This window comes from Oncorhynchus mykiss, chromosome 4 (genome assembly GCF_057628025.1).
Source record: "Oncorhynchus mykiss isolate SJ-2025 chromosome 4, ASM5762802v1, whole genome shotgun sequence".
In the NCBI taxonomy this organism is placed as follows: Eukaryota; Metazoa; Chordata; class Actinopteri; order Salmoniformes; family Salmonidae; genus Oncorhynchus; species Oncorhynchus mykiss.
The window spans coordinates 73134142-73150494 of record NC_143025.1 but is presented as its reverse complement, the minus strand read 5'-3'; the positions used below and the strand labels follow the sequence as shown (position 1 = coordinate 73150494).

Genomic DNA, 16353 nt, shown 5'->3' with positions numbered 1-16353 from the left:
CCAATGCCATCCTCCTCTCTTTCATGTTGTCAAAACGATCTATGGCTCTGTCATACAGTACACTTTTAGTTTTTGTTGTCATAAGCTACCTAGCTAAAATGCTTGCTAGCCTGACTTCCTCGCATGGGCAACAATGAACCAGCTAACTTATCTAGCTAGCTACATATTGAACTTCAATCGTCTCAGGCCAGTGGCACAACATATTCATTTATGGTTCAGATCAGAATCGGCATCATCATCATTGGCCTGTACAGAGAATTAAGTCCAAATCCCCATCTCCATCCATGGCTTAGGAAAGGGCAGATTTAGCAAGCTAGCTACTGCAGGACATCAACACAAGCTAGCTACTGCAGGACATCAACACAAGCAGACCAGAAACAGATACGCTTTTCTGAAAATGACATTTTGCAAAGGAAGTGATTTGATTGGTATGCAGTCAATTCCAAACTGGCCTCCCTTGGGGGGCGTTCTGCTGCAACCCAGGGACAACTGATTGGCTAATTATGTTTTATTTCTTGTATCAAGGGAGACAAATGCTCGCTGGCATCAATCAATCAAATGCTACAGTGGCAACATGTTATTTCTTTAGAGTCTCAGTATGTATTATGACACAAGATAATGGGAAAACATGCATAGGCCCATGACATGAACGTTGTGTTCATCTGGAAAACATACTGTATTACTGCAATAGAAATACCTGTCATTAAATGTAGGCCTTTACTACTAGTGAACAGAAACTTGATAATAATATTTGGCCATCAAATTGTCATTGCATACTGTAACAAAGAGACTATACACTGTGTTAAAGTCCCAAGCTGTGATCTTGTCAACCAATAACAACAGGTTGAGGAAAGTTCCAGAGAGCGCTAGCGTTCATCAGCCCTTGACTTCCGATTTCAGGTGTTGGGGATGAGCTGCTTGAGTGGGCTGGGAGATGGTGCAGTCACCAGCAGGGGACTTCCTAACACAGGCTTCCTTATGTATTGCTACAGATAGAGAATTGTACAGTGCAGGTCCGTGGACAACTCTGCTAGGGGAGAAGCTTAAACAACATGTATTCTCTTTTCTGATTGACTGAAATTAGATACCATACTGTAGTGTTGTCTCTGTATTCCCCCGCCCCTATATTTGAAGCACGACTCTACCAGGGGACCTGCTGGGCCAGCACCCACAGTTCTGCCAGCGCCTGCTTCTGGGTCTGCTGTTCAGACTACTCCATTGAGGACTGCATTCAACTTGTTGTCATTGGTAAATATAAACTTCTTTGTCACAACATTTTCCTCAACTACAGTGGCTCTGCCGCAATGATAGAACACCGATTCAGATAATCATTTTGACAGGGGACTTGGTTACCTCTGTTCATTGTGACTATGAGTTTTTAAAATATATATTTTGCAGTTCAAAAGGCAAAGTTTTTGGGGGCTCTCATGTGACTGCAGCAAGAACAAACCTTAACTTGGCAAGGAAGCCTGCTCGGGTAAATTAAATGCAGGCTAACTTGTCAAAAGCTTGGTTTGTGGCCCAAGTGGTGCAGCAGTCTAAGACACTGCATTATAGTGCTAAAGGTGTCACTACAAGCCCGGGTTCAATCCCTGGCTTTATCACAACCGGCTGTGATTGGGAGTCCCGTAGGGTGCCGCACAATTGGTAGAGCGTCATCTGGATGCATGCCTCCCGAGCCCTTTGGGGAGTTGCAGCGATGAGACAAGATTGAAATTGTGGTGAATTTGTTTTTGCAAATCTGGGTTTGTATTGATCTGTGTTCATAACAGTATAACCTTAAATAATCTACACACAAACTGTCCGTAGCCCAGCCAAGTTGTCTACAAACTCTGTGAGTGCCTCAACCCATACTCTGGCCTCTGTGAGTCTGATATTGTGCCTACTACATCTTGCACTGTTGTCATTTTAGAACTAATACCTAGAACTTACAGTGCCTTCAGAATGTATTCAGAACCCTTGTCTTTTTCTCACTTTGTTACGTTAGTCTTATTCTAAAATGTATTAAACATATTTTTTTCCTTCATCAATCTACACACAATAACCCAGAATGACAAAGCAAAACAGTTTTTTAGAAATAATTTGTCACGTCCTGACCTTAGTTCCTTTTTTATGTCTCTATTTATTTTAGTTTGGTCAGGGCGTGAGTTGTATTTCTGGTTTTGGCCTGGTATGGTTCCCAATCAGAGGCAGCTGTCAATCGTTGTCTCTGATTGAGAACCATACTTAGGCAGCCTGTTTTCTCACTATGGGTTGTGGGTAGTTGTTTTCTGTCTTTGTATTAGTTACCAGAAGGAACTGTTTCGGTTGTTCTTTTAGTTGACTTTGTATTGTAGTGTTCAGTTCAGTTTAATAAAATGACGAACACTTACCACGCTGCATATTGGTCCGATCCTTCCCACTCCTCCTCAGAAGAGGAAGAAAACCGTTACATATTTGATCATTTACAGATGGAAATATTACATTTACATAAGTTTTCAGACCCTTTACGCAGTACTTTGTTGAAGCACCTTTGGCAGCAATTACAGCCTCGAGTCTTTTTGGGTATGACGCTACAAGCTTGGCACACCTGCATTTGAGGACTTTCTCCCATTCTGCTCTGCAGATCCTCTCAAGCTCTTTCTATAAGGGCACAAGGCGAGACCCAGATGCAGACATGAGAGGCAGATGGTTTGAGTCTTGATATTTATTAAACAATCCAAAAGGGGTAGGCAAGAGAATGGTCGTGGACAGGCAAAAGATCAAAACCAGTCCAGGAGGTACAGAGTGGCAGGCAGGCTCAAGGTCAGGGCAGGCAGAATGGTCAGGCAGGCGGGTCCAGAAAACAGGCAAGGGTCAAAACCGCGAAGACTAACAAAAGAGAATAGAAGCAGGAGTACAGGAAAAACGCTGGTTGACTTGAAAAACAAACCAGACGAACTGGCACAAAGAGACAGGAGAAACAGGGATACAATACACCAGGGATAATCAACGACACCTGGAGGGAGTGGAGACAATCACAAGACAGGTGAAACAGATCAGGGTGTGACACTGTCAGGTTGGATGGGTAGTGTCGCTGCACAGCTATTTTCAGGTCTCTCCAGAGATGTTCGATCGAGTTCAAGTCCAAGCTCTGGCTGGGTCACTCAAGGACATTCAGAGACTTGTCCCGAAGCCACTCCTGAGTTGTCTTGGCTATGTGCTTAGGGTTTCCTGTTGGAAAGTGAACCTTTGGCCCAGTGTGAAGTCCTGAGTGCTCTGGAGTAGGTTTTCATCAAGGATCTCTCTGTACTTTGCTCTGTTCATCTTTGCATCGATCCTGACTAGTCTCCCAGTCCCTGCCGCTGAAACACATCCCCACAGCATGATGCTACCACCACCATGCTTCACTGTAGGGATGGTGCCAGGTTTCCTCCAGATGTGACGCTTGGCATTCAGGCCAAAGAGTTCAATCTTGGTTGCCTTTCAACAAACTCCAAGCGGGCCTATCATGTGCCTTTTACTTAGGAGTGGCTTCCATCTTGCCACTCTACGATTAAGGCCTGATTGGTGGAGTGCTACAGTGAAGGTTGTCCAGCTCCACAGAGGAACTCTAGAGCACTGTCAGAGTGACCATCAGGTTCTTGGTTACTTCCCTGACCAAGGCCCTTCTCCCCCGGTTGGTGGTTCTAAGCTTCTTCCATTTAAGAATGATGGAGGTCACTGTGTTCTTTGGGACCTTCAATGCTGTAGAAATGTTTTGGTACCCTTCCCCATATCTGTGCCTCAACACAATCCTGTCTCGGAGCTCTACGGACAGTTCCTTCGGCCTCATGGCTTGGTTTTTGCGCTGACATGCACTGTCAACTGTAGGACCTTATATAGACAGGTGTCTGCCTTTCCAAATCACGTCCAATCAATTGCATTTATCATAGGTGGACTCCAATCAGGTTGTAGAAACATCTCAAGGATGATCAATGGAAACAGGACACACCTGAGCTCAATTTCGAGTCTCATAGCAGAGGGTCTGAATACTTATGTAAATAAGGTATTTCTGTTTTATTTTTTATACATTTGCAAAAAAAAAATCTATAAACCTGTTTTCACTTTGTCATTGTGGGGTATTGTGTGTAGATTGCTGAGGAAAAAGTTGTTTTTTTAGCCTATTTTAAGGTAAGGCTTTAACGTAACAAATTGTGGGAAAAGACAAGGGGTCTGAATACTTTCCGAAGGCAATGTACATCAATCAAAACATGATGGAAAAAGAAAATTGTCGGTATTCATATCAATATTCTTCTGTATTTCCTTCATCATTTCAGCACGATGTGCCTAGAAAGCCTGTTCGTGTAAATGTTATATAGCTCTGCTATAGCCTTGAAGAGGAACCTCAGTACATAACACACTGTCAATTCTTAAAGAATAGCATTACATCCATTAAAACATGGCAGAAACAAAACTATGTGTCAGTGTTTTGATGAAGATATTGTAATCATATTCATTTATTTTTGTCTCGTTTTGCATTCTGTTGTCTTTTTCATTTTCAGGAGAGCTAATTGGTGTATGGACTATCTGCTCAGGCAGACTGAGAAGGCCATGCAGGACATGGACCCTGACTCGGAGGAGACTGATTTTGAGGACTATGCAATGGACCCCACAGTTGGTAGTCTTCTGGATGACTTCACCACCACTACTGCCGACTTCTCTGCAGCAATCCCCACCCAGGCTGCTCCCACTGCAGTCCAACCTGCTTCCTCCAGTGCCAAGTCTGCTGCCACCAGTACCTGGCCTACTTCCCCCACAGCCCAGTCTGCTGCCACCAGTACCTGGCCTACTTCCCCCACAGCCCAGTCTGCTGCCACCAGTACCTGGCCTACTTCCCCCACAGCCCAGTCTGCTGCCAGTCAACTACACCCATGCAAAAAACTTGATTGGTTTGATCAGTGGCAACGCGTCACTAGTTTCCAGATAGACTCTGCTGTACTCCAGCCCTTTTAATCCTTCTAAAATTAGGGTCTTGATTCAATCAGATTGAGCGTTACCCCGCGGTTGCTCTTGTGTGTCACAAACCACTCCCTTCCTTCCCACTTGGCACACACTGGTTGAATCAACGTTGTGTCCACATCAATTCAATGAAATTACGTTGAACCAACGTGGAATAGACGTTGAATTGAGGTCTGTGCCCAGTGGGTTATTATTCCTACCAAGTTAGAAGTTCAAAACGATGATATGGGGGGGATTTAAAACCTGTCTATAGGGCCTATAGCCTACAACAGAACATCACGCCTTCAAGTGTTTGAACTTGTAACATGGCTGCAGGAACTTCTAATGTCGCTGCATGGGATTTGCCGGATATAAAGTCGGGTGGTTTCATTGCATCCAATGACAATGTAGGTGATAACATTTTCACAGAAAGAGTGAAATTGCTTTCAATACCTCATGCTAATTTGCATTGCGTAGCAGTGGGGGCAATAAAGCAGAGGCATCCTATTAGAAGAGTTGGAGGCGTGGCTTTCAGTGTGCGAATGTCATTACAGTTAAAGTGTTATGTTTTAATATTATCAAGCTTATACCTATACTCTGCCAGCACTGAATCACAAATTATATTTGTATAAGTGCATGTGATATGAAAGACCATGGAAAGGTTTCCATTGTCGAGATTGCCACCATTTGGTTACAATATTGTAGCCAGTAAATTTGAACTATTATAAAGAATGTATTTGGTAAATCGTGAACTTAGTTCATGTTATGGAACCAACTTAATATCTTTATTTACAGGAAATGTATCTAATTGCTTGTAACCCAATTAAAGAAATTTGGATAGGTAACTCCAAAGTGAAAAATCTACTTTTATTTGTTTTACTTTTATTTATTAACCGTTATTTAACTAGGCAAGTCAGTTAAGAACAAATTCTTATTTACAATGACGGACTACCAAAAGGCCTCCTGCTGGGATTAAAAATAAAAATACATGTAAAAAATATTTTTTTAAATGGGTTGTATTAACATTAAATATTAGTTTGTATCTATGTTGTTTGTTAGGTTCAACCAAATGGGAAAGCAAGTTGAGGAATAGGTTACAACATGAAATATAGATTTGTTAATAATAAAATCTAACAGTTGACATTTAATCATACATTTGGTTTCAACAAATGTAGTTAGGTTTACTCAACAACAAAAAATAACTTATTTACTTGTAACCAGTTTTTAAAAAATTGGGGGGTACATATCAAAAACTCTGGTGATGATCAGGTGTACTTTGCATACCACTTGTTTGGTTCAACCTGGTCTTGCGCAAGACGGGATGGGGTTGTGTAATGTGTTTGAGCAGAAAGGTGAACACTCCCGCTTTAGTACGTGCTTGGACAAGGCACGAGCTTGTTTGTACAGTAGAACATTGAATTGTTCTTACTTCGAGCTTCTGGATATTTGAGCACTGCGCGAACATGGATTGGTAACGTGGGACCCCTTTACATCCTGAATACAGTTTTGGAATGCCAGCTAGGGTAGTGTTTTGAAAGCAAAAACCAACAATATGACTAACAAAGGTGTAGATGCCACTCGAATTCTAGAGAAGGGTCCGGAATACCTTCGGAAACAGATGGAACTGGAGAGCGAGGAGACGGGACGCATGAGCGCAGTGGAGATGCTTGCCGCAAGTAAAAAACAGTATGTCAAAAGTCAACAGGTGTTCAACTCGATACAGGAGCCCGTGGTTAGTTTTGGATCTGCCTCTGTTAGTAGTAACGGATCGTCTAACCGGGGCTCCGACATGAACTGTAGGAACAGTGGGAGGAATTCGCCTGCGGGTACAAGCAGTGTGCAAGGAGGGCCTTCGCCGCCGGAGGACAAAAATGCGGTGCATCGGACGAGCTCCAAAAGAAGAGACTCACTTTTACTGTACCGACAGAAATGTGAACTTGTGAAAGCATCGACGCGTGAGAAAAATAAACTGAATTTGGGGCGCAGGTTGTTGCTCAGCTCTCTGGATAAGGCAAGTTTACTACCTGAGGCATCAGGTAAGGAATGTGAGGCAGAGGAAATGTATACCAAATTTACGACACCCGAAGGACTTGCCAAGGAATGTGATTCAAAGGCTGGCTATTCGAAACCCATACAGCCAGAAACACAATCTCTATCCACAGATGAAGAATGGACGGACATAAACGTGTCCCCAGGTGTGATGCAGAGACCCACTCACAAAAGAGTAGCGGAAGTTCAGAGGAGGACTCGCAAAGGGGTCGGCCGTTCTCACTCTGACATCAGCTCAAGATATTCCAAAAACTTTGCCGACTTTGATGCCTTCTTCAAATACTGCGGACTGAATGGCGAAGTCATTGAGTCCCTGGGCAAAGAGAACTTTTCCGCATGTTCGGATGAACGTGTCAATAAAATCCGAAGCGTCAGCATCTCGACGTCAGATGACGGGTTCACACGGAATAGTGGCGAGGACAGTAACGAAGGATTACTGGAAGAGGAGATGCATGAAACTGTTCGACAGGGGACATCGGTCATTGAGCGCAATGCCAGGATTATAAAATGGCTGTACAGCTGTAAAAATGCCAAAGAGTCTGGGAAGAAATTACGAGATCTAAACTGACATTTCTGTATTCAACGCCTACGTATAGGCTTATTTAGCAGTGTAGGCCTCTCTATTAGGCTCTGCCTATAGGCTGCCTGTTTTAGGCCTAGTCCTACAACATAACTTTAGCTATTCCTTACCCACTAAAATGTTAAACTGCGTCTGCCTCTGAAATACTATATGACATTCCTGGCCTTCACACAATGTTTTCTTGGCTATTGCACAATAGGTTATATGTTTGTGTGTGTGTGTGTGTTTTTGTTTTACTAGCCTTGTGCGGAACAGAAGTCCTCACAAGGATAGTAAAATAAGGACAATTCAGGTAAGTGGAGGAAATGTTGCTTGTTCCCACAAGGAAAAAGGCAATTTTAGAGATAGGTGTTTGGGTTACAATTAGGGTTAGGGAAAATATGATTTTGAATGAGAATCAATTGTTTGGTCCCCACAAGGATAGTAAAAACAAACGTGTGTGTGATTTCACTGATCACTACTTCGCTGATAAAACACGTTTATTGGTTGTGTGTGAATGCTTATGTATTAGTACAAATGTTACAAGTCCAAATAGTCAACCAAGACAATCTGTGAGGTATATCTTTGGACTAGGTTTTATTATTGCTGTTATTTTTATAGACATGACCTCTATTTCTGGTGGAAATAGACCTTTGTACAGTATGTGTTCTTATGTCAATTAAACTGTTAACTTCTTCTGGATTACAATTTTCATGAACAGTTCTATTGGAATGCCAAAGCATATCTAGTTACTGCCACATTGTAGAATCATTAAACAGGTCACTCAATACTGGGCATAAATATCATTGTCTGAGCTCGAGGCAACCGGAACAAAGGTTTCTTGTCTCTCGGGCAGGTAGTCATGAAGCAGCCATGAGAGAGTGCACCTGGTCATTTGAAAATGTATTAGGTTAAAGGTCAATGATGGAATGTAACTGAATATCTCTTCCTTTTTTTTTCTTGCACATTCCGTCACTAGCACTCGTCTCAATTTCCCTCTCTCTCTGTTCTCCCCTCAACCCTACCTTCTTCACTCCCTGTAATTACAGCTCACAGGCAGTAACATGACAGGAAGAAAAGTGAGGGGGAGAGAGAACACAGAATCAAACACTCCTGTGTGTATATGGATTATACATTCTTTATACACATGTCCATCTGTTAGCACACACATCCCACTGGGCACAAGCTGGTTGAATCAACGTTGTTTCAATGTAATTTGTCAATGTATTGTGATGTGGAATCCATGTGGAAAATACATTGGATTTGAAAAAAGTAAACAATGTTAACTGTTGTTTTGAGGGGGAAATTTCAACCACAGAATTATGTCATCATGGTAACCAATTTTTAACATAGACAAACCTTCTATTAAATATGTTGAAGTTGTACACTTATGAAACAACATCAGATCTTCAACATTATATCCACTATCAAAAAACGAAATAGGCTGAGCAGTACCTCCTACTGGAGAATTGAGCTATCTACATCTATCCATTATGTCCCCCCTCCAGGGTTTTAACCAAGCCCTGCCCCATTTATCTTTGATATTTGTCACCCACTACTACCAATGTGCTATCGTGAGAATGATTATTGAGAGATCTCTTAATAGGTGGGCGACAGGTAGCCTATCGGTTAAGAACGTTGGGCCAGAAACTGAAAGGTTGCTGGTTCCAATACACTAGGTGAAAACGGTCAATGTGCCCTTAAGCAAGGCACTTAACCCTAACTGCTCTGATAAGTTACTTAGTCTGTTAAAGGACTGAAATGTAAATGTAGTGACTAGATTCACTGTAGCTATCAAAGTCATTCTAAAGGTAAGGCTTAACAGAGCAAATTAAGTGTAAGCAGACTTTACAAATCATCCAGTATTTCATCAATGATACTATTTTGGCCTATATACTGTAGCATTGGCAAAGTCATCAACAGCTCTTATTTTAAATTTAACCTCAGGGTTCAACTAAAAATAGACAATACATATACAGTGCATTTGGAAAGTATTCAGACCCCTTGACTTTTTCCACATTTTTGTTTACGTTACAGCCTTATTCTAAAATTGATTCAATTGGGTTTTTTCCTCATCAATCTACACACACATAATGACCAAGCAAAAACAGGGTTAGACATTTTAGCACATTTATTACAAATGAAAAATAACACATTTACATATCACATTTACCCTTTTCTTTGTACTTTGTTGAAACACCCAAGATCTCTGGCTGGGCCACTCAAGGACATTCAGAGACTTGTCACTCCTGCGTTGTCAAACGGGCTGTCAATTGCCTTTTACTGAGGAGTGGCTTCCGTCAGGCCACTCCACCATAAAGTCCGGATTGGTAGAGGGCTGCAGAGATGGTTGTCCTTCTCGAAGGTCCTCCCATCTCCACAGAGGAACTCTGGAGCTCTGTCAGAGTGACCATCGGGTTCTTGCTCACCTCATTGACCAAGGCTCTTCTGCCCTGATTGCTGAGTTTGGCCAGGCTGCCAACTCTAGAAAGAGTCTTGGTGGTTCCAAACGTCCTCCACTTAAGAATGATGAAGGCCACTGTGTTCTTGGGGACCTTCAATGCTGCAGAAATGTTTTGGTACCCTTCCCCATATCTGTGCATTGACAAAATCCTGTCTCGGATCTCTACAGACAATTCCTTCGACATGGCTTGGTTTTTGCTCTGATATGCACTGTCAACTGTGGGACCTTATATAGAAAGGTGTGTGCCTTTCCAAATCATGTCCAATCAATTGAATTTACCACAGGTGGACTCCAATCAGGTTGTAGAAACATGTCAAGGATGATCAATGGAAACAGGATGCACCTGAGCTCAATTTCGAGTCTCATAGCAAACAGTCTGAATACTTATGTAAATAAAGTATTTCTGGGGGTTTTCTTGTAATAAATTTGCTAACATTTCTAAAAACCTGTTTAGTTTTTTAATTATGGTGTATTGTGTGTAGATTGATGAAGATTGCATTTTATTTAATCAATTTTAGAATAAGTCTGTAATGTGGAAAAGATCAAGAGGTTTGAATACTTTCTGAATGCACTGTAAGCATAGGGTTTTCATGCTTTGATTGATGTCAAATGTAATCCTCATGTTAATAATGAAAATGTTGGATTCACATCTCCATTTCAACCAAAAATCTAAGTTAAAGAATAGGACTAAATCAATCAAACTTTATTTAAAATGCAGTTAAAGTTTTATTTGATTTATTCCTATTCTTTAACTTAGATTTTTGGTTGAAATGGAGAATCCAATTTATCAAATATTATTTTGTAAACAAACTGGAATTAAAGTCAGACTAAGTCAGTGGCACATAATATACGTCTTCTTCTTATGTTAATATTTGGTTGCGTTGACAACCAAACACAATTCAATATCACTTTTGCAATTCAGTAAACAGCTTATTAACTTGTCAACAATTTAACAAATAATATGTTGGATTAACGGTCTCCAAATAAACCAAAAATAAAAGTTAAAGAATAGAATTAGGCCAGTGGCTCTGATGAAACTATTCAAGCATTAGATACATCACCTTTAAATGTTGATATTTGGTTGTGTTGTAAACCTAGTGATAACACATTGAGAATTTAAAGAACTTCAGTCGTTTTGAGTGAGTGAATAAAGGTTTACATCTTATTGATCAACATCTCAACCACAAATGACACACATCTTCACTTTAAAATAACGTGGTGTGCCAAGTGGGATGTTATTACACACGTTTATTTGCCAATTGTCCTAATCAGGCCATCATTAACGCCCCTCCACTCACAAACGTGCTGTTTCCTGTCTGTTGTAGGCAGGTACACACTTTTCAGCCTCACCTATGTTATGGGCACACCCATGTCTCCTTCAGAGTTCCCTAGAAGGGGCTGACAGCAGCACAGGGACAAGTATCATCCTGCCTCTACACTCCCAAGCATTCAGATGACTGCAACACTACTGTAAAAACCAATCCCACTCCCACTTCCCTCCACTGTACCTGCAAAAAAGAATACTGTCAAGGTGGAGTGTAAACAAAACTGCTTAAAAATTTGGCAAGATAAGAAGTTGGTGTATGGGGGAGACAAAATACTGATACCTACATCTAAAACATAGGAACTGTTCACATTGGAATTTTCTTGGTCACAATCTTAAAAGGAATATGTAAGAATTTTCATACAAACTAACATTTTTTTCAGAATGGCACAAATTCCCCGATATCAGGGTACTCATGTCAACAAGTTTGCTTTCAGAGCATCTGTACATTATGCCCTGAATCTATTCTACCACGCCCAGAAATCTGCTCATTTTATTCTCTGTCCCCAACCTCACAAGACGACCAGTTTTGATAGCCTTTAGCCGTACCCTCATCCTACTCCTCCTGTGTTCCTCGGGTGATGTGGAGGTTAACCCAAGCCCTGCGTGTCCCCAGGTACTCTCATTTGTTGACTTCTGTAACCCGAAAAAGCGTTTGTTTCATGCATGTTAACATCAGAAGCCTCCTCCCTAAGTTTATTTTACTCAATGCTTTATCACACTCTGCCAACCCTGATGTCCTTGCTGTGTCTGAATTCTGGTTTAGGAAGGCCACCAAAAATTTTGAGATTTCCATAACTAACTACAACATTTTCCGTCCAAAAGAACTGCCAAAGGGGGAGGAGTTGCAATCTACTCCAGAGATAGCCTGCAAAGTTCTGTCATACTATCCAGGTCTATGCCCAAACAGTTCGAGCTTCTAATTTAAAAAATGAATCTCTCCAGAAATAAGTCTCTCACTTTGCCGCCTCTTATAGACCCCCCTCAACTCCCAGCTGTGCCCTGGACACCATATGTGAATGGATTGCCCCCCATCTATCTTCAGAGTTTGTACTGTTGGGTGGCCTAAATAAACTGTTATATGCTAAACACCGCGGCAGTCCTACAATCTAAGCTAGATGCCCTCAATCTCACACAAATGATCAAGGAACCCACCAGGTACAACCCTAAATCCATAAACATGGGCACCCTCATAGATATTATCGTGACCAACTTACCCTCCAAATACTGTTTTCAATCAGGATCTCAGCGATCACTGCCTCATTGCCTGCATCCGCTATGGGTCCACGGTCAAACAACCACCCCTCATCACTGTCAAACACTTCTGCGAGCAGGCCTTTCTAATCTACCTGGCCCAGGTATCCTGGAAGGATATTGACCAAATCCCGTCAGACGAGGATGCCTGGTCGTTCTTTAAAAGTAATTTCCTCACCATCTTAAATAATCATGCCCCTTTCAAAAAATTTAGATTAAGAACAGATCTAGCCCTTGGTTCACTCCAGACCTGACTGTCCTTGACCAGCACAAAACATCCTGTGGCGAACTGCACTAGCATTTTATAGTCTACTGCGATATGCAACTTTTCAGGGAAGTCAAGAACTAATACACGCAGTCAGTCAGGAAAGCAAAGACTAGCTTTTTCAAACCGAAATTTGCATCCTGTAGCTCTAATTCCAAAAAAGTTTTGGAACACTGTAAAGTCCATGGAGAATAAGAGGACCTCCTCCCAGCTGCCCACTGCACTGAGGCTAGGTAACACTGTCACCACCAATAAATCCACGATAATCGAGAATTTCAAGAAGCATTTCTCAACGGCTGGCCATGCTTTCCTCCTGGCTACCCCAACCCCAGCCAACAGCTCCGCACCCCCCGCAGCTACTTGCCCAAGTCTCACCCGCTTCTCCTTCACCCAAATCCAGATAGCAGATGTTCTGAAAGAGCTGCAAAACCTGGACCAGTACAAATCAGCTGGGCAATCTGGACCCTCTCTTTCTAAAATTATCCGTCGCCATTGTTGTAACCCCTATTACCAGTCTGTTCAACCTCTCTTTCGTATCGTCCGAGATCCCTAAAGATTGGAAAACTGCCACGGTCATCCCCCTCTTCAAAGGGGGTGACACTCTAGACCCAAACTGTTATAGACCTATATCCATCCTGCCCTGCCTTTCTAAAGTCTTCGAAAGCCAAGTTAATAAACAGATCACTGACCATTTCGAATCCCACCGTACCTTCTCCGCTGCGCAATCCGGTTTCTGAGCTAGTCACGGGTGCACCTCAGCCACGCTCAAGGTACTAAACGATATCATAACCGCCATCAATAAAAGACAGTACTGTGCATCTGTCTTCATCGATCTGGTGAAGGCTTTCGACTCTGTCAATCAACGTATTCTTATCTGCAGACTCAATAGCCTTGGTTTCTCAAATGACTGCCTCGCCTGGTTCACCAACTACTTCTCAGACAGAGTTCAGTGTGGAACACTGTAAAGTGTGGAACACACTCAAACCGGAGGGCCTGTTGTCCGCACCTCTGGCAGTCTCTATGGGGTACCACAGGGTTCAATTCTCGGGCCAACTCTTTTCTCTGTATATATCAACGATGTCGCTCTTGCTGCTGGTGATTCCCTGATCCATCTCTACGCAGACGACACCCTTCTGTAGACATCTGGCCCTTCTTTGGACACTGTGTTAACTAACCTCCAGACGAGCTTCAATGCCATACAACACTCCTTCCGTGGTCTCCAACTGCTCTTAAACACGAGTAAAACCAAATGCATGCTTTTCAACCGTTCGCTGCCCACAACCGCCCACCCGATTAGCATCACTAGTCTGGACAGTTCTGACTTAGAACATGTGGACAACTACAAATACCTAGGTGTCTGGCTAGACTGTAAACTATCCTTCCAGACTCATATTAAACATCTCCAATCCAAAATTAAATGTAGAATCGGCTTCCTATTTCGCAACAAAGCCTCCTTTACTCACGCCGTCAAACATACCCTCGTAAAACTGACTATCCTACCGATCCTCGACTTTGGCGATGTTATTTACAAAATAGCTTCCAATACTCTACTCAGCAATCTGGATACAGTCTATCACAGTGCCATCCGTTTTGTCACCAAAGCCCCTTACACCCCCCACCACTGCGACTTGTATGCTCTAGTCGGCTGGCCCTCGCTACATATTTGTCGCCAGACCCACTGGCTCCAGGTCATCTATAAGTCTATGCTAGGTAAAGCTCCGCCTTATCTCACCTCACTGGTCACGATAACAACACCCACCCGTAGTACGCGCTCCAGCAGGTATATATCACTGGTCATCCCCAAAGCCAACACCTGCTTTAGCCGCCTTTCCTTCCAGTTCTCTGCTGCCAATGACTGGAACGAATTACAAAAATCGCTGAGGCTGAAGACTTATATTTCCCTCTCTAACTTTAAACATCAGCTATCTGAGCAGCTAACTGTTCGCTGCAGCTGTACATAACCCATCTGTAAATAGCCCACCCAATCTACCTACATCATCCCCATATTGTTTTTATTCACTTTACTGCTCTTTTGCACACCCATATTTCTACTTGCACATCATCATCTGCTCATCTATCACTCCAGTGTTAATTTACTAAATTATAATCACTCCTTTACTATGGCCTGTTTATTACCTTACCTCCTCACGCCATTTGCACACACTATATATAGACTTTCTTTTTTTCCGATTGTGTTATTGACTGTACTCTTGTTTAATCCATGTGTAACTGTCATGTATTGTCATGTTGTGTCTTTCTGTCCTTTCCTTTCACCCTGTCTCCCTCTGCTGGTCGTATTAGGTTACCTTTTCTCCCCCGCTTTCCCCCAGCTGTTCCTTGTCTCCTCTTGACTACCTCGTCACCCCTTCTCCCACCTGTTCCCCTTTTCCCTCTGATTAGTCCCCTATATCTCTCTCTGTTTTTGTTCCTGTCCTTGTCGGATTCTTGTTTGTTGTGTTTCATGCCTGAGCCAGACTATCGTCATGTTTGCTGTAACCTTGTCCTGTCCTGTCGGAATCTGCCGGTCTATCTGAGCCTACCTATGTTTGGTTATTAAAGAAGCTCTGTTTAAGTTAGTTCGCTTTTGGGTCCTCATTCACTCACCGTAACAGAAGAATCCGACCAAGAATGGACCCAGCGACTTCGGATCCTCTCCACTCAGCCGTCGAGATCCAGGGAGCGATGCTAGGCAGACACGAGCAGGAATTGTCTGCTGCTCGACATGCCGTTGAGACCCTGGCCACCCAAGTCTCCAACCTCACAGAACAGGTTCACCATCTCCGCCTCGATCCACCGGCCACTTCCAGGGCTTTCGAATCTCCGGAGCCCAGAATCAATAACCCGCCGTGTTACTCTGGGGAGCCCACTGAATGCCGCTCGTTCCTCACCCAGTGTGATATTGTGTTTTCTCTCCAGCCCAACACTTACTCCAGGAGCACTGCTCGTGTCGCCTACGTCATATCTCTCCTTATTGGACGGGCTCGTGAGTGGGGCACGGCAATCTGGGAGGCAAGGGCTGAGTGTACTAACCAGTATCAGGACTTTAAGGAGGAGATGATACGGGTTTTTGATCGATCTGTTTTTGGGGAGGAGGCTTCCAGGGTCCTGTCTTCCCTATGTCAAGGTAATCGATCCATAACAGACTACTCTATTGAGTTTCGCACTCTTGCTGCCTCCAGTGGCTGGAACGAGCCGGCTTTGCTCGCTCGTTTTCTGGAGGGTCTCCGCGCAGAGGTAAAGGATGAGATTCTCTCCCGGGAGGTCCCTTCCAGCGTGGATTCCCTGATTGAACTCGCTATTCGCATTGAGCGACGGGTTGATCTTCGTCACCGAGCTCGTGGAAAGGAGCTCGCGTTCTCCGTTGCCCCCCTCTCCGCATCACTACCATCTTCCTCTGCCGGCTCGGGAGCTGAGCCTATGCAGCTGGGAGGTATCCGCATCTCGACTAAGGAGAGGGAACGGAGAATCACCAACCGCCTCTGTCTCTATTGCGGTTCTGC

At 43.1% G+C, this 16353-nt stretch overlaps 1 protein-coding gene across 1 annotated transcript; it reads left to right on the top strand.

Annotated features, from left to right (window-relative positions):
• Nucleotides 1-5300: 5300 nt before the first annotated feature.
• Nucleotides 5301-8248, top strand: fam110c (family with sequence similarity 110 member C). Its single transcript, XM_021600790.3, has one exon. It carries the CDS (start codon nucleotides 6491-6493, stop codon nucleotides 7553-7555), a length of 1065 nt encoding a protein of 354 aa, XP_021456465.2. The 5' UTR covers nucleotides 5301-6490; the 3' UTR covers nucleotides 7556-8248.
• Nucleotides 8249-16353: the final 8105 nt, after the last annotated feature.